This window comes from Sardina pilchardus, chromosome 7 (genome assembly GCF_963854185.1).
Source record: "Sardina pilchardus chromosome 7, fSarPil1.1, whole genome shotgun sequence".
NCBI classification, from domain to species: domain Eukaryota; kingdom Metazoa; phylum Chordata; class Actinopteri; order Clupeiformes; family Clupeidae; genus Sardina; species Sardina pilchardus.
The window spans coordinates 13,421,211-13,447,628 of record NC_085000.1 but is presented as its reverse complement, the minus strand read 5'-3'; the positions used below and the strand labels follow the sequence as shown (position 1 = coordinate 13,447,628).

The window sequence follows — 26,418 nt, the reverse complement described above, 5'->3', positions numbered from 1 at the left end:
TCAAGGGAACCTGAATTTATAACTAAAGAAAAGCGTCATTGGGGAACTCCTCACACACACACGCAGAGAGACACACACACACACACACACACACACACACACACACACACACACACACACAGACACACACACACTGTCCTCCATGTCCTCTCCCATTTCCCCTCCTGTAGGGATGAACAGCTTATGACTGACTCCCTCTTTTGTTCTCTCTCTCTACTCCTCTTGTCCTCTTTTCCCCTCTCCTCTCCTCTCCCCTCCCTCCTCTTCCTCCTCCCCCTCCTCCTTTTCTCCTCTCCCCTCTTCCCTCACCTCCTCCCCTCTCCTCCTTTTCTCCTCTCCCCTCTCCCCTCCTCCCTCTTCCTTTCCTCCTCACCTCCTCTCCTCCCCTCCTCCTCCTCCTCCTCCTCTTCCCCTCCTCCTCCTCTTTTCCCCTCCTCTCCTCCTGCAGGTTTTTTGAGGACCTGGAGAAGCGGCACCTCCTCCACCCGGTGATCCAGGACATCAGTGACATCGTGCAGAACCACGCCAGCCATCACTTTGAGCCGTACATCGTCTACTGCTCCAACGAGACCTTCCAGCAGAGGACACTACAGAAGCTCCTGTACGCGCGCACACACACACACACACACACACACACACACACACACACACACACACACACACACACACACACTCACACACACACATTCCAACACACTCACACACACACATTCCAACACACACACACACACACATACATACACATACACACACACACACACTCACACACACACATTCCAACACACACACACACACACACATACATACACATACACACACACTACCAGTTATTGTGTGACCGTTGCTCTGGACAAGGCTGATCATCGCCACTAGGCCACTGACTGATTAACCATGTGTTCTGTTTGTCCTGGTGTGTGTGTTTGTGTGTGTGTGTGTGTGTGCAGCTCCAGTAATGTTGCGTTTAAGGAGGCTCTGAAGCGTATCGAGTGCAGCCCAGAGTGCGGATCTCTGCCCATGATCTCCTTCCTCATCCTGCCCATGCAGAGAGTCACACGACTGCCCCTCCTCTTGGACGTCAGTACACACACACACACACACGTGCATGTCTATTGCACGACAACACACACAACACACACGTTTATACACATGCACGACAACACTCACAACACACACATTTATACACATGCATGCACGCACACACACACACGCACACACACACACATATCTATACACATGCACACACACACACATGCGCACGTGCGCACACACACACATACACACACACACACACAAATTTCTTTCCCTCCCTCCATCCCTCGACATAAACTCAGTGGAAAGACTTGAATGCTGTTAATATGCGAATGTATCTTGTGCTGGATGGTTGTGTGTGTGTGGGTGTGAGATATTCAGACCTGTGTGACTTGTGTTTTCTCTCTGTGCAGACTATCTGCCAGAAGACTCCTGATCAGACTGCAGAGTACTTTGCTGCCTGCTGGGCACTCAAGGCCATCAGTAAGGTAGGGGTGCCTCTCCACACACACACACACACACACACACACAGAGAGAGCCATCACCCACATCAGCTGATGATAGCCCAGTATGTCTGACCTTATCCACTAAGCACACATCCTCTCCCTGTCCGTGTGTGTGTGTGTGTGTATGCCCATGTGTGTGTGTGTGTGTGTGTGTGTGTGTGTGTGTAGGTGGTGAAGAGCTGTAATGACGGGGCGAGGAAGATGGAGCGGACGGAGCAGATGTACAGCATCCAGAAGCAGATGGACTTCGGAAAGATCAAGGTGCTGCTGCTGTATGAGTCCTATAGAAAACACACACACTACATACCTCCAGTGGATGCGTGTGTGTGTGTGTGTGTGAGGATGTTCATGTGTGTTCACATGTGCGTATATGTGTGTGAGTATGTTCATGTGTGTGTGTATGTGTATACTGTGCGTATGTTCATGTGTGTGTATGTGTATGTGTGTTCAGCCATTCCCTCTAGTCGTCTCGGCTGTATGTGTGTGTATGTTCATGTATGTTTACGTGTGTGTGTGTGTGTGTGTGCAGCCGTTCCCGCTGGTGTCGTCGTCCCGCTGGGTGGTGAAGAGTGGGGAGCTGGCGGTGTGTACGGAGGAGCTCAGTCTGTTCTGGAAGGCCTTCAGCCACCGCAGCTACTTCCTCTTCCTCTTCAACGACGTCCTCATCATCACCAAGAAGAAGGGGTACGTCAAGCTCAGCGCCTGGGCCACAACACGTGGGTGTGGGTGTGGGTGTCTGTTTTATATTGAAAGTGTGTAAGAGCCCAGGGTAGTCCCAGTCTTTTTCTAATTTCCTCTGTAGAGAGAGTGTGTGTGTGTGTGTGTGTGTGTGTGTGTGTGTGTGTGTGTGTGTGTGTGTGTGTGTGTGTGTGTGTGTGTGTGTGTGTGTGTGTGTGTGTGTGTGTGTGTGTGTGTGTGTGTGTGTGTGTGTGTGTGTGTGTGTGTGTGTGTGTGTGTGTGTGTGTGTGTGTGTGTGTGTGTGTGTGTGTGTGTGTGTGTGTGTTGCTCATTTCCTCGGTAGAGAGCCGGTGTGTGTGCTCAGAATAAACCTCCAGTTTGGAGCCAGATGTGCAGCTGAAGAGCCTCTGAGTTCACAGGGCTGAGCTGCTTTCTGACTTATTGCTAATATGGCCCTTAAAGTTATTTAGCCCTGACTTAGTGCTAATATGGCCCTTAACGTTATTTAGCCCTGACTTAGTGCTAATATGGCCCTTAACGTTATGTAGCTCTGACTTAGTGCTAATATGGCCCTTAACGTTATGTAGCCCTGACTTAGTGCTAATATGGCCCTTAACGTTATGTAGCCCTGACTTAGTGCTAATATGGCCCTTAACGTTAGTTAGCCCTGACTTAACGTTATGTAGCCCTGACTTAGTGCTAATATGCCCCTGACTTAGCGTTTTGTAGCTCTGACTTGGGCAGCTGTGGCCTACTGGTTAGGGCATCGAGCTTGTAACCAGAGGGTTGCTGGTTCGATCCCCGACCAGTCCACGGCTGAAGTGCCCTTGAGCAAGGCACCTAACCCCTCACTGCTTCCCGAGTGCTGCTGGTTGGGCAGGCAGCTCACTGCTCTGGGTTAGTGTGTGCTTCACCTCACTGCTACAGTCATCATTAGAATATGTTGCAATTGCAGGATTTAGCAGAAGAATGGGGACTCACACAACTGAACACCACCCTTTCCATAGTTTAGCAATAGAATAATACTTCCCCTTTTTTGAATCTCAGTACAGTTATACAAACAGCCACCCTGATCCCACCCACCCAAGGGTACATAGAATACATACACACACAGTTAAAGGAAAAGGAAAATAAACTAGAAAAGCACTCAGAGAGTGCAAACCTCCGCCAAACGAAAACATAACCGCCTCCTGGATCCAGCCAGTGATACTGATCCCAAAATGTAATGGTTTCTTCCTTGGGTAATTTCAGACCTTCCCTCCCTTCCATCTTTAACTTTTTGAGTTACTGTATCTTGCGAACAAACAAACAAACAGACAGACGGACAGACAGAAAGACAAACAAACCCTGATGAAAACATAACCTCCTTGGCGGAGGTAATAATAAATAGAATAAAAAAAATACCTAGGATGCACATAGGATGTGGCCTTGACTTAACTCTTGTGTGGCCCTAATTTGGCCCTGATGTGGCCCTAATTTGGCCCTGATGTGACTCAGCTCTGATGCGGCCCTCACTTAGCTTTGATGTGGCCCTGATGTGGCCTATTGAGGCCTGACTTAGCCCTGATGTGGCCTCATGAGGCCTGATGTTTGAAGGAGACAGGATTCACTGCAACTTGCACTGTAGAGTGAAATATGTGTATGAGTATAAATAACGTAAAGAACGATGTGTATGTGTGTGTACAAATATGATGAAGACAAGAATGTGTGTGAAGCATGAGTGTGTTTGTTAATGAAGAGGAGAGTGTCTCTGTCTGTGTAGGGGTAACAAGAGGTAGGCAAAATGTGTGTTTGTGTTTTCTATACGTGCTGTGAGGTGAATGGGACGAGATGAGTGTGTGTGTGTACTGAGGCCATGAATGTGATTAGATGAGAAGTGTGTGTGTGTGTGTGTGTGTGTGTGCAAGTGTGGTGGGAGGTCCTCTGGAATGCTTGGAATTCCTTGATGGCCGGTATGTTTCCTGTCCTCCAGGCCCACATACACACACACACACACACAAATACAGGTTTTCAGTGTCCTGCAGTGTGTGACACGATGTGTGTGTGTGTGTGTGTGGCTGGAACGGAGGTGTCCTTAATCATAGGCTAGGAGCCATAACTGTATATCCATAAGAGCTGGGAAAGAAAGAGAAGCTTGGGGAGGATCTCTGTACAGTGCACAAAGGCGATACTGTTGCACATCATATGAATTTGGGTTGTTGGTACACCAGATGGATTAAGGTGTGCAGGGGTTGAATACGTGTGCAAATGTGATATATTTAGTTGAGCTTTATATTGATAACACTGCTTGGGAAAATATGCGTGTGTGTAATACATATTAATATGTATATATATTTTTGTGCAAGAAAATGGTGAGGAGGTTTGAATACTTTTGCAAGCCATTGTACATCAGAGCTGTGCTCTGTATGTGTTTGTGTGTATACACACACACACACACACACACACACACACACACACACACACATATATATATATATATATACATGATATATACATAATATACTGTATATATATACAGTATGTGTGCATCTAACATATGTATTGTGTGTGTGTGTGTGTGTGTGTGTGTGTGTGTGTGTGTGTGTGTAGGGAGGAGACGTTTGTGGTGCTGGACTACGCCAGGCTGGAGCATGTGTGTGTGGACGAGGAGCCGGGCAGCGGCGCCAACCCCCTGCAGCTGCGCGTGGTCATGGCCCACAACAGCGACGGGCACAAGGAGCAGATCGGCCTGGTGGCAGAGTCCAAGTAGGGACACACACACACACACACATACACACACACACACACACACACACACACACACACACACACACACACACACACACACACACACACACACACACACACAGTCTATAGTCTTAGAATTGACATACATACACACATACGCACACAGTCTTAGAATTGACATACACACAGTCTCATAGTCTTAGAATTGACACACACACACACACACAGTCTCATATAGTCTTAGAATTGACATACATATACACACACACACACACACACACGCACAATCTTAGAATTGACATATACACAGTCTCGTATAGTCTTAGAATTACACACACACACACAGTCTCATATAGTCTCAGAATTGACACACACACACTCCCAGAGACAACATGTCTTACACCCTCACAGTAAATACCGTATTATCAGGACACATAAAAAACAAGAGACTGGCTCCATCTAGTGGTTGTACTCAGAAGGGCAAGCTTGGCCATTGAGGCGTGCTGTAACCCAGGGTCGTAGTAGTGGCCTGGCCAAGTGCTTACCTTGTTTGTATTGCTTACAGATTCCCTGGTGTAAAGTCTGTTTCTGTCTGTGTTTTAAAGCCTGGATTGGGCTAAGTGGATGACTTAGAGGATTGAGTGTGTTGGGTGTGTTTAGTGTGTGTTGTAAGGCTTGCTAAATGTGTGTGTGTGTGTGTGTGTGTGTGTGTGTGTGTGTGTGTGTGTGTGTGTGTGTGTGTGTGTGTGTTGCAGGCTGGATAAGGCTCGCTGGGTGACTGCTCTCCGGGAGCACAGGCGAGCAGAGAGCGACACAAACAGAGATGGTTGGTGATTTTCTTTCCCCAACATGGCTGACTTCACCAGTATGCATTTGCAACTGCTGTTGTTGACCGACTGTTTATAACCAGAGATTTGAGAGATGAGGAGTTGGGCCATAATGAATGAAATGAATGGTGTAAACACAATGGGGGCGTTTTATGAGTAGAAAATCAAATCTCTTCCTCATTACTGTCCGTAACCTGGCAACCAGAAGGAGAGAACACACAGCGGCTGCTCAGGGAACACCGCCCAGTGTGTAAGGCGCTCACTGCCCTGTGCAAATAAGACAGGGTGTGTACGTACGTGTGTGTGTGTGTGTGTGTGTGCATGCATGTGCATAAGTGTGATAGTATATGTGTGTGTGTATGTGCGAGTGTAAGTGTGTTGTGTGTGTATGTGCGAGTGTAAGTGTGTTGTGTGTGGTGTGTGTGTGTAGTGTGTGTGTGCATGTGTAAGTGTGACTGTATATGTGTGTATATATGTCTGAGTGTAAGTGTGTGTGTGTGTGTGTGTGTGTGTGTGTGTGTGTGTGCGCGCGCTAGAAGTGCGGCTCTGTGGCAGCAGATCACACAGGAAATGAGTGGCTGCTCTGTTAGGAGATTTGTTTTATTTCCCTGAACTGATGTCCACTGCTGCTAGTATGTGTGTTTGTGCTGCTCACGCTACTGACCCCTGTGTGTGTGTGTGTGTGTGTGTGTGTGTTTCAGAGCTGCCGCAGTATGAGGCCACTAAGGCCTTCATGCCGAAGACTCCAGATGAGATGGGTCTGCAGCAGGCAGAGGTGGTGATCGTAGAGCAGCAGGTGGAAGGTGCGGACACACTCTTTTCCAATACTCACACACACACACACACACACTCTCTCAGTCAGGGGCTCATCACCAACACACTCTTCTCAAATAGTCACACACATATACTCTTCTCTAACAGACAGACACGCACACACACACACACACACACACACACTCGGAGAGAAGAGTGTGTTGGTGATGAGCCCCTCTCTCTCACTCATGCGCACACACACACACACACACACACACACACACACTCAGGGGCTCATCACCAACACCCTTTGACATTCAGGAGAGATATTATCAGGGTTCCTACACATTTTCCATTTCAGAATTCCATACTTTTCCCATACTCACTTCTCGGGCAGATTTTTCTGATCATATTCTCAACATTGCGGCCACTTCTGGTTTGGGATAAATTCGGTGAAAACCAAATGTATGGACAACTTAACAAAAAAAAAAAAGACACTTAATATTCGCCCATTTAGTCGGGTCATTTTTCTATGAGCCAGCTGGCCATTTGTACAGGCACACTCTCAATCCAGTTGTCGTCAACTTCAGGCTAACTTATCATTCTATCTAGCGCATCAGTTTTCAATTGATAAAATAAACACAAGGCTTTGTTCTCATCGAGTGGAGCTCATAGACTGTGCTTTATATCAAAAAGAAATGTCATTACCGCAATGTTGGGAATTTGTACTCAAAGATACAAAAATACCTTAGGCCGAAACTTAAATCATGGACAAAATATTAAGTCTACCCAAAGCGCTTTTGATTCGGATTTAATTCTTCGAGGAAGAATTAAAGTATGATCAGCTGAACACTCCATATGCCACGCAATAGCTTTATGCATGAGACACAATGCTCATCGATTGAGAGCCTTAATTTCAGTCAGTGTTTCTAATTTAAATATAATATTATTTTAATATAATATGCAACTATATTGTATGCTGATCCCTAGTTCACAGAAGACTGTGACAAGACTTGAGAGCCATAAGACCTAGAGCTGCACACATTTTGCCATTTTAGATGTATAATTACCCAGGCTTTATTATTCATGATTAGCTTCATAGCCCTCAGAAACACCTGCCCAGTGTTGGATCATTGTCGTTGCGGAAATGCGGTGTTGGAAGGTGCATTTTTTGTCGTCCGAAGAAACAGCTCAGCCTGATGGCGACTAGTTCACTATACAGCCAACATGATAGAGACTAGTTCACTGCTGAGAGGCCTCAGAAATCTTAGTATTTTTTGTTTGCAATAACAGCTTACCAGATAACAGTAACTATATCTTGGTAACTTTTACTAAATCCAAATAAAAATGAGCTAGCTATTCATGGGTTTCATCAGGTCCCTTTCCACAGGTGTGTAAAATACTTAGGATTATGAATGCAGAATGAATGGTGCTTGACTGTACATACACCTGTGAAAAGGGACCTTATGAAACCCATGAATAGGTAGTCAGTGATGGTGATTGGCTGTGAGCTGAGTAAGCTGACGTTTGATTGGTGGTGTGGTGCAGGGTGGTGCCACGGGGAGCGGATGCGTGATGCGGAGCGCGGCTGGTTCCCTGCGTCCTGCGCCAGCGAGATCACCAGCCGCGCCACCATGGAGTGCAACATGCGCCGCATGGAACGCCTACGCAAGGAGACCATCGTCTAACACACACACACACACACACACACACACTAGTCTTGATCACCAGCCGCGCCACCATGGAGTGCAACATGCGCCGCATGGAGCGCCTACGCAAGGAGACCATCGTCTAACACACACACACACACACTAGTCTTGATCACCAGCCGTGCCACATCAGTCTGCGCAAGGAGACAAATGTCTAACGCACACACACAAAATCAGGAGTATTGGAGAACATGCTACCAACATATGAGCCATGGATCACATCCCCACACTCACACACACCTCTACCAACCAGTAGACTGCAGTCTCTGCTCCACATCTGAAGGACAGGCGCGAAGACACGCCATTGGCTGTACAGAACTAGAGGGCGGCACAGTGTCCAGACTTCCAAACATCATGAGACTTTTGGTCGCATCCATAAACCTCTTCACTCCTGTGTTCGTACTTGTGCTTAAATACTTGACATTTATTAACACTTAACTGGTGACTGTTCTAAAAATGTGTTTAGATGTTTTCTGTTAGAATGCATGTATGATTTTTTCTGTACCTCTTCATGTATGTATGAATTTTTCAAGTCACTTGCCACCTTACTACCAGTCTTTTCAGCGTTGTTGGGTGACCAGTGATTCATGAATGAAATGAAAAGAGTCCAGACAAATGTAAAGTTCGTCTTTGACTTTTATTTGAGCTTGCCTTTTTGTCAAAATTCATGTTTGAATACATAAAAAGTTATTTAAAAATGTCAAACTGACCAGATATCAAATTACTTTTTTTTCTTTAAAAACCATTTGGTGTAAAAACTTAAGACCGATTTAGAAAAGCAGCTGCTGTGTCCCCAGAGCTCTAAGCTGTCACGTAAAAAGAATGGAAAAAAAGGGGTCTGCATAGAATCCTGCAGGCAATCGGTGGAAATCTGGTCAAATGCGAGTTGCAAGCTTAGACGATCGTCAAGTCAAATCTGGTTCTTATTGCTCACATCTTTGATGTTTCTTCGTGTTGACATCACTCACTGCAAGAGAGAAGGAGAGCTCGGGGTCAGTGAGTTCGGCCTTGACCAACACACGTAGAACAGAGGACATCAGTCAAGAGCAAGAGTCATGCAGTGGTCAGCTAACAGTTCCAACAGTTCCTCTAGTGGTTATTATAGTAGTACTGCAATGACAGAGGGAAGGGACAATAGTGGTAGCTGTTTAATAGTAGTCATTTTAGTGTTATACCATATTAGCATCTATGACGATCACAGTAAGGGCGAATAGTCATTTTAGTTGTATGCCATATCGGCATGTATGACCATCACAGTAAGGGAGTTTAAGTATGGTGTGTGATAGTCCCAGAGGGGAACAGCAAATAGAGAGAAAGAGGTGTTGTGCATACCAAGAGGATGTTAAGCCTGTGTGTGTGTGCGCACGTACCCGGAGGATGGTAGAGATGGTAAGCCGGTGTGTGTGTTGTTACTCGGGCCCGGCCTGCTCGGCTGCGGGAGCGGGCTTGTCGGCGGGGGCGTCGGAGTCCTTGCCCTCCTTGCCGTCCTGAGGCTTGCCGGTCTGGGGGCGTCTGCGGCGGTAGTTGAAGTTGCGTCTGTAGCGCCGCTGCCGGGGCTCCTGGCTCTGTGCGCCGTCTCCCTGGTTCTCCTTGTCCTCCTCGCCCTCCCGGCCCTCTCGGCCCTCTCGGCCCTCTCGCTGGGGCCTCGGCCGCGGCGGCCCGCCCCTACTGAGAGACGCACACCACAGCCGCTTACAACACACTCACACACACACATACACACACACTCTGCATGCGCACATAACTGCTTACAATATGGACCCCTTCATACACACACACATACATACTACATGCACACCACAACCACTTACATCATCATCACCACCACACACACTCCCGTCATTCTTTCACACACACACACACACACAGCTGGCTCCAGGCTGGCAGCACAGAGGCGGGTTTGCAGGAGGCAGTGGAGGCGTGGTCACACTGCTCAATAGAGGGGTCATCTAGACTCCCTGGAGAGAGTGAGGCAGGATCTGATCTGCTGCATTCATCTCAATGGCTGCTGCTCCACAGAGGGCAGGGCTGTACCTTATCATTTGCTGTTCATAGGGTCACACTGGTGTTAAGCGGCAAATGATCCATAGCACAGACTGATTTTTTTTTTTTTTTGTAGCATGTGCTGCACTGTACAGCCCCCTGTAGGGGTCATATAGACCCGAGGAAACTACATCCATCTCAATAGCTGATGTTAGGCTGGTTGCTTTAGCCAAATATAGACTTAACTGGCTGCAGTCATCTCTACAAATGCCGTCCAACATTGCCGCAAGACACATTTTCAGGTTAGATGCCACTTTACGGATGGCCACACATGTTGTTGTTGTGGTCCACATAGATAGGCTTACTCTCTCAGCTTACAAGCAGTCAGCTCAGAGGGACATCAACCAGTACATGGGTTGCCACACACCACCACAAAATGGCATAGGCCAACTTGGATGCCAACTGGCTTCAGCTCAACTTGAGACCCCCTGCAGGAATGCGTCATGCGGGAAGAGCTGGCCTCAGCCCACTGATGTGCTTCCATCATGGAGGTATTATAAGAACTGGAGAAAGTGAACAAGTCCCGCCCCCATTCATTTCAATGGGAATGCTAGGCTAGTGAAAAGTGCCAAAATTGAACGATTTTTTCAGGCTTCAACATGGCGTTTCAAGGGGCTTGTTTCCGGTGCCGTTTTACTTAGCCAATTAAGTGCCAGGTTACCGATTGACGTAAGGTACAGAAGGAGAGCTCGTGCCCACACTAAGCTCGTGCATGAGCTGAGAGTTGAACAGCCACCAATCAGCATGAGTAAAACGCAGGTAAAACGGCACCGGACATGATGTATTTCTGGAAAATGGCGACGAGGAAGCGCTTTGCTAATCGGCGAAGCTAATCAGTCAAATCCTGACCCCCTGGCTTCCATAGCCTGGTTTCAGTCAGAGTCACCATCTCGTCTCACTTCCTGAAGGGTGTGATTGGTAGATGTTTCCAACACCCGGCATCGTAACGGGCGTACACTTTGCTTAGGGTGGACCGATGATTTTGAAGTTAACACAACCACATTGATCAGGGATTCCTAGATCACTTACAACCCTGCCTAACTGTACAATCTGGTAACAAGCCGCATCAGCAGTTCGTAACCAAGTTATTTAAGTCTACCTTTGCTGTACATGAATATTCCGACTTGCAATTTTTTTATTTTTGCAGGTGTTGCTACTACCGTTTATCTCAGCCACTTCTGATGTCAAAACTACAACATCATCCCCCTCATTGCTAATTGGCCAGCCACGCTGATGGCTGAGGGAAACGTTAGCATAGCGACAGATTCCAGACTAGCATCTCAGTGATGTGAAAATGACCAGAGATACGAGACCGGCAGGGCCAGGCCAGTACTGATCGCCATGGCAACATAGTTCTACTGCTGACCATCACATGCAACGGGACCGAGGAGTGTTTACACACATATTTGGAATGCCTTCTAGGTCATCTCATCATAATTGGACAGCCCTAAACACAGGTGTAAGCCACCACCAAGATGCACTGTGATTCTGTCACACACACACACCATTTGCGGAGGTGGTCTGACGTGACTTTTGTATTGTTGTAGGTCAATACATTCTGAACCGTACCCTCCAATAAGATGGGACTTTAGCGGTCATGAAATACGAACACACGTGGTCAACCAAGTCTGTGGCTGTCCACCTTGGATACATGTGTATATAGATGGGTCTCAGCTGTCCACTTATGATCAAACTGGCCCTGGTGCATTTTCAACCAAAGTGTAGTCCTACCCTGAGGGAGTTCGAACCGAGCCAATGTCTGGTGCTTTACACACTCGGAACCCTGACCTGGGTCAGTCCACTGGCCCTCTCCCCCAGAGCAGGACACCAGCCTGGCGCACACACACACACACACTCCCCCACACCTGGGTCTGAACCTTGGCCTGAAGCCTCTGTAGTAGTTCTGCCGCACAGGTTTGTTTCCCTGGTCTTGACCACCCTGGTTCTCATCTCCTTCTCCACCCTGGAAACAAACACACACACACTCCGTTAGTCCACTTACTCCTCCAGCTGCTCAAGACAGGAAACCGTAGAGCAAAACTTTGTGTGGTTTATGACCATGGGGGTATTCCAAGTACGAGTATTGGCGACCTGAGTAGGTTAACTCCAAGGGGGTAAAGCTCCTAATAGAAGAGCTGTATGGCATCATTCTCCCCACAGAACAATGCCATAGGGCTCTGGTAGTAGGAGGTTTACCACTCACTCTTGGTCACTAACCCACGCACTTGGAATACCTCCCCTCCGTGTGTGTGTGTGTGTGTGAGCTTACCTCAGTCATCTCCCCGCGGGGTGCGCTACTGTAGGGGGGTCTACGTCCATAGCGCCGGCGCACAAAGTATGGGGGGTACCTGCGTCTGCCGGGGTAGGAGGGGCGCCGCTGCTGGGCCGGCCCCTCCCCCTCAGGCGCGCTCTCCGCCCCTCCCTCGCGCTTCTCCCGCACCTCCCCTTCGCCGTCGCCGTCGCTCTGGAAGTTGTCCTGGTAGTCGCGCGGGGGCCCCCTCCGGCGGGGGTACCGTCGGTAACGGTTGCGGTCCGCTGCGTACTTGCTGCCCTGGACTGGGACTCCGCCTGGGCCGGTGACATTGGCTGCTTCTGCGCCCTGTGGGACGGACAAACAAACAAACAGTCAAACACGCATCACAAAACACACACATGCAAGTTCCTACTGCACTCTACCTTTTGAAATTTCCCTATTTTTTTTGTCACTTTCCATTTTCTTCACTCTTACTGCTCTCTGTCTTTTACATTTCTAAGAATTATTGTTAGAATTGATTTGAAAAGCTTAAAATCTTTACCATGTTGTAAGTCGCTTTGGTTAAAGGAGAATTCCGGTGTGATATTGACTTAAAGTGTGTTGAAATATGATACCGAGTGTGAGCGATTGTCTCAGAGCTGATCTCGACCTGTCAGCTGTTCTCCGAAACCCGGCGGTAGCTCAGCAATAGTTTAACGTTTGTGCCTCGGGCATCGAACTGCCGTGCAAATAAATCACTGTTTTACACCATTAATGAGGCTCAAAGTAGCTCCACACTTTATTGGTAGACTTCTGAGGGCCCTGACATTTAAAACGAGACATCGAGAACTTTGAAAAAGCACTGGTTGTTTACTTACATGACTGTTTATTCAGGCAGTCACTTTCGAAAGTTTAGCGGTAGCAGCCATCTTGAATCTAGTCGCGTGACTGATTCGTGACTGGTTCACGTAATCGCTATGTCTATGCGTGCACTAGTCATGAATCAGTCACGTGACTAAATTCAAGATGGCTGCGACCGGTAAACTTTCGAAAGTGACTGCCTGAATAAACAGTCATGTAAGTAAACAACCAGTGCTTTTTCAAAGTTCTCGATGTCTCGTTTTAAATGTCAGGGCCCTCAGAAGTCTACCAATAAAGTGTGGAGCTACTTTGAGCCTCATTAATGGTGTAAAACAGTGATTTATTTGCACGGCAGTTCGATGCCCGAGGCATAAACGTTAAACTATTGCTGAGCTACCGCCGGGTTTCGGAGAACAGCTGACAGGTCGAGATCAGCTCTGAGACAATCGCTCACACTCGGTATCATATTTCAACACACTTTAAGTCAATATCACACCGGAATTCTCCTTTAAAAAGCGTCAGCCAAATGTAATGTAATGTAGAAGCTTTACTCATCACCAATGGGTTACTTACAAACTTCATTCCAAGAAATTGAGAGAAAATTGAACAGGAGTCCTAACATGTAGATCAAAATATATATACACAAAACCAGGGGGTACTCCCAAGTACGTAGTTTAGTGACAAACCTGGATAAGTTAACTCTAAGGGGGTAAACCTCCTAAAAGAGCTGCATGGCTTCACTCTCCCAACAAAACAGCACCACAAAGCTGCTGTTATAGGAAGTTAACCCCTTACTCTGAGTTAACTTACTCAGGTTGGTCACTAAACCACGTACATGGAGTACCCCCCAAGCATAAGCACGCGAGGTCAGCAAGATGCTTCGGGGGGGGGGGGGGGACTACTGACCTTCTCCCCTTCGACCACGTCAAACTCCACAGTCTCGCCATCTCCCACGCTGCGAAGATACTTCCTTGGGTTGTTTTTCTTTATGGCGGTCTGGGGGTCAAAGCACAGAGCACACCGGTCTTTTCCCATTCCACCGGAGGAGACGCACTTTAAATGAAAACAAACACGCAGAGACGACAGACACCGCGTGGCGCGTGCACCCTTACCTGATGTACAAAGACGTCTTCTTTTGTGTCATTCCTGGGAAAAACGAGAGGACAGCGAGTCTTTATTAAGCCTGTGGCAGATTCCATATGGCAGCTGCATGCACCCCCAGTGGAAGCCCATTGAGAAACATGGCCGTGCAGCTTAAAGACTTTGAGGTGGCAGTAAACAATGGCGTGCCACCAGCAGATTGAGCGTGGCTCTCTAAGCATATCAAAGCTGTAATAGGATTGAGGATGTGTGCTGACCCACATCTCACATTAGCCAAGAAATCCTACCTGTTGATGAAACCATAGCCGTTCCGAACGTTGAACCACTTCACTGTCCCCAGGACCTTTGTTGCTGTTAGGAAAAAGAAAAAAAGGAGTTACATCAGGTCTTCAAACTAAAATGGCAAGGCAGCACTTAGAGAAAAAGTAGTTTCACTTAAGAGTCCAAGACGAGCAGGTGATGGCCAAAGAAAGTCAGCAGTCCAGGGTCACTGGGCAGTGTGTAAGAAAGTTATTTTTAACCGTCAACTGTCAATCTTTTTATAGCATCTGATGCAAATGCCTGCAGTACAACGACAGCTGTGCCATTCAGACTCACTGACCACAGACACAAGACCCCTCTTTACAAACAACACTCCCTATTTGAGAATGTTCGGAAGGGACCACTAGTTCCACCATTACAACAATTACTGGCCGACACGGCATTCGCACTGCAGTGCCCGCCCGTGTATACTTGTAATGGTATCCAGGAAACAACTATGGTAAAAAAGAAACAAGGAAGTGATTCAAAAAGTTACACGTGGTATGATGGCTTGTCCCCGCAGGGTAGCTACGCCAAGCTCATTCAATGCCGTGGCTAAAGGAGTTTACGCTACTCAAATCGCATCATAATCGAGGTCACTTGAGGATGCGTACTATTTCATTTGGCTCGACCTCAGGGGACTACTAATCACTGGATTCAATAACACTAACCAAATCGCGATCGTCAATGAACAGAACACACGGCGTAATCTTGGTATAATCAAGGCGATGTACTATCAGAGGCTAAGCTATGCTAGCTGGTTAGCATTTTAGCGCTAGCTCATTAGTTTTCAACCATGTGGTTGGAGATGCGCCAGGGGGTTAAGACCGAATGCTAACTACAACTGCGCTCCAACATGACACCTTCAATTCTCTATATTTCTATCTAGATGAAAAATCACAACAATAGGTGACTGGGTGCTCTGTGGCATTTCAGGCAAAGGTGCCTTAAAAATTTCGGTTCAAGGTCTCCACACAAAAGAAATCCCTTCATCCCGCATATCATGGCAGACATTTTAGAGGCTCAAGCTAGCTACTGTGCGCTAATGTTCAACGGGCAACCATGGCCTCAAAAGGCCCAGCACAATGACCAATATCACCCATAACCCCACTTTATTAAATTACTAATCAGTTATATTTGTTGTTAGCTGCATTCATGCGTGAAACAAATCGTGATTCAAGATCAACGCTGTCTGCTCCAACAGAGACAGTTTTGAGTTGACAAAAATGCTGGCATGCTTTCACATGAACAAAAGGTTCGGCTAACAGAGTTAGCTACTGTTTCATCTGCAGTGCAGTTATTTATGAGGAAAGCTAGGCCTGTCCTAGCGATTAAGTTAATTTAACGCAACTGGAATGTCGCCCATCAAACAAACTTCTAAAGATGTAAATTGCTGCAAACAGACTGTGTAAAGTTAAACACATTTACACTCTCGGTGAAACATTAGTTAGTGACCATCACAAAGCCTGGTTAGCGACTGATGAGATTTGATTCCAGTCGTATCGGCCGGTGATGGAGGGTCATGATCAAGGCCAAGCTCACATCCTAGTCGCCGGCTGGCTGATAGATGAGCAACGTTATCAGAGCTACGGTGATTGTGTCGAGATGGCACATCTCAATGCATTGTCCATATCGTAACATGTACCTCCGTTTACTTACAACATGGAAAGGGATTACTTAATGTTACTACTAGAAATGTGCGAGATTCGCAAACGAACATTAATTCCCACTGGCTCTTGTTCGGATGGAAGGATCTCGCAGTGTTGTAAACTGTAAAATAGGTTGCTGGCTATCGTGTCACATAATCCAGCGAATTAGATGTAGAAATTGTTAAATTCAAGCTCTTATCACGTATCGCTGGTTCACATCAGCCATCATAGGTTGATACTAGGCCGACTTGTCTAGCCTGCTACCGAGGACAGGCCGCTAGGTTAACATGAGCTTCTCACAGAACGCCACATAACTAAACAGTTTCGTAAACCAGCTGATCACACAATGATGGAACGTAGACACTGGAGGTAGATCTAGAATCATATGTGAACGTTTCAATTTTAACCGACAAAATAAGCGGCCATACTTCGACAGTTAGTAATGTTAACGGTGGCTACAAAGGCACCTAGCACAGCGAGTTAACAAGCTAACCAACGTTAGCTGGCTAACTTCAACATTACCCGCAGTTGTTCAACGTAAAATATATTCAACAGTAACGTCATTAATTATAAGCGATTTCAATCTTGAAAGTCTTCAGTCATTGATCACTTAAATTTATATATTGTTAGCTAACGTTAAGATGAAGCCACAAGACCTAACCAGGGTCGTAAGAGTAGCTACTGTAAAGTTATGGCCACATAGCAATCATGCATCGTGTTGGCTAACATTAGCTAGGTAACGTTAACGATAGGCAGGTCAATCAGACAGCACAGCCATATCGATTTCAACGCCTAAGGCTATATTATACTTCGAGAAACAGTGAACATCAAATAACTTGAGTAGTAGTGTTCACGTTTCCGCACTGAAACAAATGTTAACTAGCTGGCTAGCTTACCGATGACCTTCTTGTCCCCCGCGGTAGCTGCGGCTGCCGGGCTGGATGGGCTCTCCGCATCGGCGGCAGGCTGCGGCGGTTGTTGTGTCTCGGCCTCGCTGCTCATGATGGTTTCTGGTTGGTAAAGACTTGTGCCGGCGGTGGCTCTCTAGTGTGTTTCCCGGTGCTAGATGGTAACCTGGGCCGGCGGTGGTGGGGGCTGCTGCCTTCGGGCTCTCAGCTTTCTTTTCTCCGCTCCCGTTGCCGATCGAACTGGACGGAATGGGGAACGAAGCCGGACGATATTCCGATAGATCTTCCCTCCCATCCTATCATTTCATTGGTTTACAGCATATTTCTCGACCAACCTAAACAATAATCTTTCTAACGATTGGTTGTAAGATGCGTCACTCAAGGACCAACACGGTGTCCTCCTTTTGTGATTGGCCCTTCGAGGTAACGCTGAGAACAGCCCACGAAACCAACTCCGATTGAGAGAAGTGAATTCAGTATAAAATCTTATGAACTTCATTAAGCGTGCTAAGGGTCGTCAGTGTGTCATTGTAAGTCTATGCATATTTGGCTCAAATTACCATGTATACATAGTATGTGAATAATCTCTGTACTTTCACTGATTCAGTTGAATAATTTTGATATGGTAAGTAGTCTTCAAAGAATGAATGGGAGGGTTTACATGTCAGTTTTATCAAAGCGCCTTAGCCTTATCCTGCTGCAGCTGTTAGGAATGTAAATATGAAGGCAACCTCATGGCTGGTAATTCCTTGGCAGGGAAACACCTTGTTCCAGGTCGGACCAGCTACCTACCATGTTAATGTGCTAGTCACTCAGATTGTATTTTAGGATTGTTTCAGGATAATTATATTGTTTCAGTTGGATGTTTTGTTTGTTTGTTTTTTTAAAATGCACTGCATCAAACATTTACCCCATGCACTTTATTTGAGTGCATAACCATATGTCATAATCACTGTTGATACTTGCACTAACAGTGAAGTTTTTTCACATGACTGCAGTCAGTGCTCTATCCCCAGGCCTGGTTGGGTGAGTTGGGAGGGGCGGCTGTGTGGGGAAGGAGTCTGGCTTCAGTATGGGTCCACCCAGTGGCTGTGTGGGGACAAAGCATGGTGGAGTGGGAGCCAGTCCCACGCTGCCCGTCTCCTTTGTCATGGAAATGTGTCTGGCACTGTTTACGAGTGCTGCTGGATGTGTGAAGGCCTTGTTGTTAATGGCAAGCCCTGTTGTCGCACACAAAGCCACGCTTCAGCGCTGACGCCCAGGATCCTGCGACCCAGGCCCACAGCCGCATCTGAAAGGCCCCCTTTGTAGTGGAGCCAGGGCTGGGTGAGGCTGGGATGCGGGGCAGGCCAAGTTGCCCACACAAAGGAAGTTTAAACTGGGCAGTTGGCATCTGGGAGTTGGCCTTCCACAGGGTGCACTCACGTCAGCTGGTGGTGCTTTCGAGGACACGGGGAAGGCCTGTAGTCCACCAGTCAACACGCACGCACGCACGCGCACGCACACACACACACACACACACACACACATACACGCACGCATACACGCACGCACGCACACACATGCACACACATACACACAATAAAATGTAGGCTGTGCCCTAGGTGCAGCCTCATCTAACAGGTAAATCCGCATTCTAGCAGACCATGGTAGCGTGATATTCACATTTACTGTATGCTCATCACGGTGACCAATCAAAGTGCAGGGGCGACAGCAGGAGGCTTCCATCTGAGCCGCACACAGCAGCCATGAGCAACTCCAGCCAGAGACTCTGGGCTCAGGCACAGACAAATCATTTCGAGGCTGACATACAAAAAACAAACAGATTGATTTATTAGGTAACATAATCCGTTAAAGAGAAACTATGCAGGTTTGGCGATTTTGTCAGTGTTTTCTGTTTGTTAGTGCACCACTGCACCGGCCCGCTGGCTTAAAGTTGCAAGAGTAGTTTTTCCGCTCACAGACGCTAGGTGGAAGCAAAACGGCATATAACCATTCCAATGACTCCGATGCTGTTCAGTTAAGGTAAATTAAGCTGAAAAAAAACCCAGCATAGTTCCCCTTTAATAAAGTGACAAAATGTTGAAGCAGCACTAGAGAAGATTTGCTCTCGGGGTCCCCCTACAGTTGAAAAGCACACCCAACCCGAACACCAAGCTTCCTATGGCTGTTTTACAAGCAACCGCGTGTGGCAGAGGTGCCGTAGCTATTCAGAGTTTATGTGCCATCAAAATGATTTTGGAAACTTTATTTATTTAATGTAAAAAACACTCGTTGGGGGACCTTTAAGATTTTATAATGTAAAAAACACACTGCACACATTATTCAGGTGTTTGGCAGCACTGTATATTTGAAATTGTTCAGATCATTAAATCAGATTATTTCCAACGTGTTTGTGGCCAGACCCACAGTAAAGTGAAGTGAAGAGCCTCTAGGTACAGGGGACAGGTGCTGTCAAGAGGTGTGGGGGGGGAGGGGGTCCTAACATGCCATATCCCATTTTATGCACACACGTGTACACACACACATACACACACACACACACACACACACACACACACACATTCATCATAAGTAAAAATAATTCCACTCTGGGGGTAGGGAGTTGGAGTAGAAAACGGAGTCGGTCCAGAAAACAGAGGGGCTCCAAGCGGCTACATCTCCCCACACTGGCTGACCACGATGGGCAGCTTGGGCTTGTTGTTGGGGCCTGTAGGGACGTTCTGGAGGGAGAGAGGGGAAGTTAGAGAAAGTTCTAGAAGCCATGCGGGCATTCCAGAACTCGGCATCAGAGAGTATTCCAGAAGCCACACGGGCATTCCAGAAGTCAACATCAAAATGAAGCTGTGGAAGGCCCTCTGCAAATAGGCATCGAAATGAGTGCCTTGTCACTTGCCACGTACATCAGCGCCCTTATTTTTAACTGGCAAGCATAGATAGATAGATAGATAGATAGACACTTATTTATTGATCCCCAAGGGGTCACAATTCAAGGTCACAGTAGTTTAAAACACCACACACAACATACACAATACTGAAAGGTGACTATAATAACATTACAGTTGCTTTCTTCAACGTTGCTATGGCAGTCGGCTAGCTTCTGGTGGTACTGTTGCAGTGGAAAACGAACACCCAGTACCAAAATCGAGTCGAGCTGATAGCATGCAATGGAAAAGACTGATTATGTAATTGAATGCTGAAAGCGGAGTGCACCACACTCGGCACCGATGTGCAGAGCGCATCACACTATATGCTATGGAAACCGTGACAACCCATCACATCAACACACAGTCTCACCTCACTAACACAAGACTGAGACATGTAAACAGCTAACAGAAATAAACAGGATATGAAGTGCGTCAACAGACCTCAATTTTCCTCATGACGAGTAGCCCGTCCACCACTTTCCCTGGAGGGAGCAAACAGAGAAGAACATCCCCTCAGCATCATCACAGCCTTAAAGGAACACCTTAATGGTTTGGGGAAATAAGCCTTTTGGCCGTCTACCCCAGAGATGGATACAATAATACATACATTGCAAAAAAGGGTGTCTAAAAACAAGATAAAAACACTAAATCTGAGGTAAACGGTACTCAAACCAAGTGAAATGGTCTGTCCATGCAGCAAGGTAATTTCACTTGACAAGATTTCCTGATTTAAGATAATTGAATCTAGATATAAGATTATAAGTGTAAAGTTCAACACTTAAAATAAGAAATTCACTCTTAAAACAAGAAAAATAATCTGACACTTCTAAATCTTTCTATTTTTAATTTGCAGTGTACCCTTCTCTTGTCTGAGTATGCATTAACCCAGTCTGACACTGTTAGCCTAGCTTAGCATAGTTCACTGGAATGGGATACACCAGTTAGCGTATAGCTAAATGGGAGACACCATTCATGCTTCATGGCCAATGAAGTAACTGTTCAAACAGACACACAGTCACCACATACCAACACGTCTAGGAGCTACACTACAGAACTACAGCTACAATCTCTTGGGGTGTACTTGATTCTGACTGTCCATATATACGGTGATATCACTGTAATGTATGTTAATGATGTGGTGATGTCAGTGTAATGTACTGTATGCTGATGATGTGGTGATGTCCCTGTAATGTATGTTAATGATGTGGTGATGTCACTGTACTGTATGCTAATGACGTGGTGATGTCACTGTAATGTATGTTAATGATGTGGTGATAAAACCAAAGATCCTTCATTACTGACAAGATAGAGCAACATAATGCATCTCTATGGAAGCCCAATTCGAACAGTTCCTGTCTGCTTAAAGAGGCGTGTCGCAAAGTCGTCATAGTGGGATATCGATCGGCAAGCAGTTCAGTTCGAATGTTTCTAGGTCTGCTTAAAAGGGGGATTTCGCCCCCCTCCCCTTTGCGAAACAGAACGCGGAAATGTTCGAACGTTTGCGCCTCTCGCTCCGCTTTAACCCTCTCTGGGCACGCCTAGGTCAGACTACAACCTTTAACCTTTAACCCTCTCTGATAAAACTCACCGAACACAACGTGCTTCCCATCCAGCCAGTCACACTTGGTGCAGGTGATGAAGAATTGACAGCCATTAGTGCCGGGCCCACTGTTAGCCTGGAGACACACACACACACACACACACACACACACACACACACACACACACAGAAAGACAAGTCACATATACGCACAAATAGGAATAAAAAAAAAACAGACACACCCTGATATGCGTGTCTTTAACCATAGACGCAACAGGCATCCATGCACACACACACAAGGCTGTCACGTTAATTATGTTATCGACTTATCGCATGATATGAAATGACCACAATAACTTCTGTACTACCTCGATATTGCCCGAACATTGTATTTACATTTGTCTCATTGGCGGTTTGAAGTATGAAAATAGCTATGAAGACAGGCCTACACACACACACACACACTCACAAAATATCACATCAGCCTGCGCATCTTACCATAGCCAGAAGACCTGGGGCTGAGTGCTTCATCTTGAAGTTTTCATCTGCAAAAGGACCCCTGTAGATGCTGCATATTCCAGTGCCATCCCCCTGCGCGCGCACACACACACACACACACACACAAATATGCATCAGTTCAATACACACTGACTAACAACAGAAGACACTTGCAGCTCTGCAATCAGGAACACAGCAGTCAGATGAATAACCAGGCTAATCCCACAGGCAATCATAATGAGTTGTTTAAGGACACCTGATGAGCCTGGTATCACTCTGAGAGGAGAGCCTGGGACTCTCTTCGAAACACTAAACTAGTCTGGCTATCACCATACTACGCTCATTATCTTTTAAAATTGAACAATAGTATGGGGAGACTGCACTTTATTTCTACTGCGCAAGAGGTGTTATCAATGAGCATTGTTCAAATTACTCCGTACTCTTGGATAGTCCTTCAACCAATCAAACCAACGATCCGGTGCATCTTTTGGATGAGCTAGTTTGTGATTGCAGAGGAGATAGATGTGCAGGTTTCCAGCCTGAGCTGCCGGGCGAAATCCAAATTCGCCAGAAAGTCAGGCAGGGTTCACCCAGCCTAACACTAAACACTATTTTTTATAAAAACGGCAATGCTTTTTGTAGTGTCATCATGTATGTGTTGTTAAATGGACCCTGAATCTGGCCCGCACACACACACACACACACACACAAACAGAGATGTAGCACAGAGTCTCGCCCGTGGCTGTTTCTCAAAACCAAGGAGGAATCCTTTAAGGCTGCTATTTGAAGGGTGTTGCGTCATCAAGTCCTGCCAAAGTACTGTTCCAATGTCAAGTGCAATATACCGACCACTGATTTCAGAGCAGCCATGGCTTTCAACAATCTTTTATTTCTTTAGAGCGGGAGATTAATAAATAGTTATTGAGTAACCAAAGTTGGGCTAGCTAATAATCAGATATACACCAATTCAATTCAAACAGTTATACCAAAAAGCCCTGATATTCCAAGACTTTGCCCCAAAAACGATCAAATTCCCTGATATTCCATGTCTAGAATAGACTTCCGAAAATTCCATGAAATTCCAGACATTCCATGACCCGTGGAAATCCTGAAATGCAAACATCAAATCACCTTATTGTCATTATGTAAAGTAGCCTAAATGAAATATGGGCTCAGGTCATTTGGACAACTTTGAATTCTCACACCGTAATCGTGTAAAGAAGGCATTTAGGAAGGGTACTTAAACCTTTTCTAATGACCGCGATTGCGAGCTAAATATCAAATTTCTCTTTCCAATTTTGCTAAATGGTTGCTGCTCTGTGTTTTATTTTGGCAAATTAATCAAACATGTATAATTTAATTTATAGACATGGGAGTATGATGGTGGTAATTTGTATGGTAGGAGCAGGCTTCACTCAGTCTCTTGGTTTGTTTTTGAGAGTGCTAGACCAAACTTATATGTTTACTAAGAAAAGGAAAAAAGGTCGCACTTTGCATTTAAACGTGTTTTTTTATTATTGTACAGACGCGTTTCGGCTTAGCGCCTTCCTCAGTCTGCTCACATTTGAGGAAGGCGCTAAGCCGAAACGCGTCTGTGCAATAATAAAAAAACACGTTTAAATGCTAAGTGCGACCTTTTTTCCTTTTCTTAGTATGATAGTGGTGCATTCATCGTTCATTGCAGAGGAAGAGGTGGGTGGGCAGGAGGCATGATTTTCAATAACACACACCTGCAGATTCCTGCACACTCGCTATAGTCTGTTCCATTGTGTGTTTTCCGTAGGCCAAGAGGAAGCCGTGCCTCGTCTTTGAAGGATTTGACTCAGCAGGGCCCAGTTCTAGCAAACACACATCCTCGAGGATCCTCGACTTTGAAAAACATGCAGTTACCCCAATAATGCTTCAGACACAAAGAAAAAAGCTGCACTACACTGCATGGCCACTAGAGGGGGTAAGCATACAGACAACTGGTCTCCCCACAGAAGAGCTCTCAGGCGAAGAGGAAACTCATCAGCACACCTAGGCCCTTTCCCAACCTCGATCCTCTGGCTCATTCCCGCTGATCTATAAAGTACACTTGACAGACTATCCCATTGTTGCCGCCCCGTCATTCATTATAGATCAGTGGGAATGAGCCGGAGGACCGAGGAAGCAAGGAAGGGAGGATAAATAAAAAGACGAATGAGAAGAGTTTTTAGGACAAATTTGCTGAAGGCACTGGCAGACAAATTTGCTTGTTTTCAGGAAGAGATGTCTTAAAATAAAATAAAAAAATAAATAAAGTCCCACTTTTGTACCATCTCTTCTTTTATCTTGATATAAGATTCATTCAATTCAATTAAGTTAAGATTAATCACACTTGGGTGGATTTCTTTTATTAGATAAACAGTTTTTGCAGTGTAGAAGGTATCTAGATCAGCAGAATACAGGTCCTATGCTTGTGCGTGTGTGTGTGTGTGTGTGTGTGTGTGTGTGTGTGTGTGTGTGTGTCAGCCTTCTGATGTTCAGGTGCTGGTGATGTGCAGTCGTGGATGATATCCAGAAAAGTGTAAAATCACTGTGACTGCACACTGGTCGACTTGAATTTGCTGATTTCTTTTTTATTTCATTTTAGTGACATAAAATGAAATAAAAAAGAAATCAGAAAATTCAGCAAATTTAGTGAACTAAAATTACATAAAAAAAAAAAAATCAGCAAATTCAAGTCAATTCAAGTGTTCAGTAATTTTACACTTTTCTGGATATCTATATCAGCAGGTTTTATATTTAATTTGCCTTATTGCCTTCAGGACACTTGCAATTGTCCATTGTTGGATACTTTTAATAGAGGCTTTGTTTGTTTTTATTACTCATTTGATTTTTGTTTGTCCATCTTGTATGTCTTGGTGTCACATCTTTTGTCTTGTGCCATCTTGTTATTTTGTAAATTTGTTTGTTCATGTCTTGTTGTCACGGGTAGCCTACGCTGGGAACTACGCCACTCCGCTCAGCATTGTCTTACGTATCAGTCTTGTGTGTAAAGCGCTTTGGGTTGCACTCAGTGCATGTTAAATGCGCTATAGGCTACAAATAAAAAAATTACCTGACTTGACTTGAGGGAGCTCTGTGTTGGAATGTGGAACTCTGACCTTGGAATCCCTCAGGACAACCAGAGGCGAAATCAAAGATCTTTGGCGGAACCCAAAACCTGCTAACCTGCTCATCAGGTCCAGGTTCTTTCAGGAGCACAAGGCATTTCACAATGCTGTTGCCAGGGGCAGTTAACACTCATTAGGTCATAAATATCTGATCTCTACACATCTCTCTTACACGCACACAATGGCACACAGCCATATGCACGCACAGAACATCTGTTCCCGTCTCTCTCTCTTTCTCTCTCTCACACACACACACACTAACCCATCACATACTGTACATACTAGCTGTTTTTTTCAGACATGTCCTCCACACTCTATGGCTATGCAAATCTCTGTGAAGTGGTTGGCCGACCTTTCGGGTGTGCGGACGACATAGACGTATATAAACAGAATCTCTGTGTGCTTGAACATGCATGTTAGAGCCACAGAAAAATATTTAATATCATATTTGTTTAAATTTGCATTTGCATTTAGACTGGGTAAACCCAGCCAGATCTGCCGGCGATTGGATTTTGCCCTGCAGCTCAGGCTGGAAACCTGCTCATTTAGCTCTCCTGCTTCCATAGTTAGTCGGCTATTCCACAAGATCCAACAACTCGGTTAAGGATGTCTCACATGAAACAATACTGCAGACAGAGGTGGGCGCAAATACATCAAAAATGATTTTGTTACAAACTGCAAATACAGACTCATAAAATGTAACACAATAAAATACTAAAATACTGATATGAAAAATGTATTCAATTAAAATACAAGTAATTCGTAATTTGAAGATACAAAAATACACAGTCATGGTACACCAACTTTTAAAAGAAACTACAAGGCATATCATAGAAAAAGTATCCCCAAGAGACAAGAAATGCTATTTTTTGATTGGCTGGCAGAGAGCTATTAATTCTGTATTTTGGGGTTCCTATGAAGTACAGTGGCTATAGTAAGTATTCACACCCATGCTAAAGTTGACTAAAAAGAGGAATATAAAATCAACTTTT

General features: G+C 45.7%; 3 protein-coding genes across 6 annotated transcripts in view; 1 reads left to right on the top strand and 2 right to left on the bottom strand.

Annotated features, from left to right (window-relative positions):
* Window positions 1–8,853, top strand: part of arhgef16 (Rho guanine nucleotide exchange factor (GEF) 16) — a 20,162-nt gene extending 11,309 nt beyond the window's left edge. For both annotated transcript variants that reach the window (XM_062540803.1, XM_062540802.1), the window contains exons 7-15: window positions 449–601; window positions 945–1,074; window positions 1,443–1,517; window positions 1,704–1,796; window positions 2,065–2,219; window positions 4,803–4,958; window positions 5,696–5,766; window positions 6,469–6,570; window positions 8,069–8,853. In XM_062540803.1, coding sequence (XP_062396787.1) covers window positions 449–601; window positions 945–1,074; window positions 1,443–1,517; window positions 1,704–1,796; window positions 2,065–2,219; window positions 4,803–4,958; window positions 5,696–5,766; window positions 6,469–6,570; window positions 8,069–8,208 — 1,075 coding nt within the window. In that variant the 3' untranslated portion in view covers window positions 8,209–8,853. The remainder of the gene's footprint in view (window positions 1–448; window positions 602–944; window positions 1,075–1,442; window positions 1,518–1,703; window positions 1,797–2,064; window positions 2,220–4,802; window positions 4,959–5,695; window positions 5,767–6,468; window positions 6,571–8,068) is intronic.
* ybx1 (Y box binding protein 1) lies at window positions 8,848–17,559 on the bottom strand. Of its 3 annotated transcripts, none has more exons than XM_062540804.1 (8): window positions 17,313–17,559; window positions 14,755–14,818; window positions 14,479–14,512; window positions 14,273–14,362; window positions 12,542–12,871; window positions 12,138–12,235; window positions 9,600–9,897; window positions 8,848–9,196 (listed from the first exon to the last, which is right to left on the bottom strand). In XM_062540804.1, the coding sequence occupies exons 1-7, from the start codon at window positions 17,416–17,418 to the stop codon at window positions 9,639–9,641; spliced, it is 981 nt and encodes a 326-aa protein (XP_062396788.1). In that variant the 5' UTR covers window positions 17,419–17,559; the 3' UTR covers window positions 8,848–9,196; window positions 9,600–9,638. The 3 variants fall into 3 exon arrangements, with proteins under 3 accessions (XP_062396788.1, XP_062396789.1, XP_062396790.1); XM_062540805.1 differs by having other exon boundaries at window positions 12,150–12,235; XM_062540806.1 differs by lacking the exon at window positions 12,138–12,235 and having other exon boundaries at window positions 12,621–12,871.
* Window positions 17,560–19,846: 2,287 nt separating this feature from the next.
* The window catches only part of ppih (peptidylprolyl isomerase H (cyclophilin H)), a 36,569-nt gene continuing 29,997 nt past the window's right edge, over window positions 19,847–26,418 (bottom strand). Inside the window, exons 6-9 of the mRNA XM_062540801.1 lie at window positions 22,290–22,382; window positions 21,840–21,927; window positions 20,693–20,733; window positions 19,847–20,047 (exon numbers count right to left, since the gene is read on the bottom strand). Coding sequence (XP_062396785.1) covers window positions 19,979–20,047; window positions 20,693–20,733; window positions 21,840–21,927; window positions 22,290–22,382 — 291 coding nt within the window. The 3' untranslated portion in view covers window positions 19,847–19,978. The remainder of the gene's footprint in view (window positions 20,048–20,692; window positions 20,734–21,839; window positions 21,928–22,289; window positions 22,383–26,418) is intronic.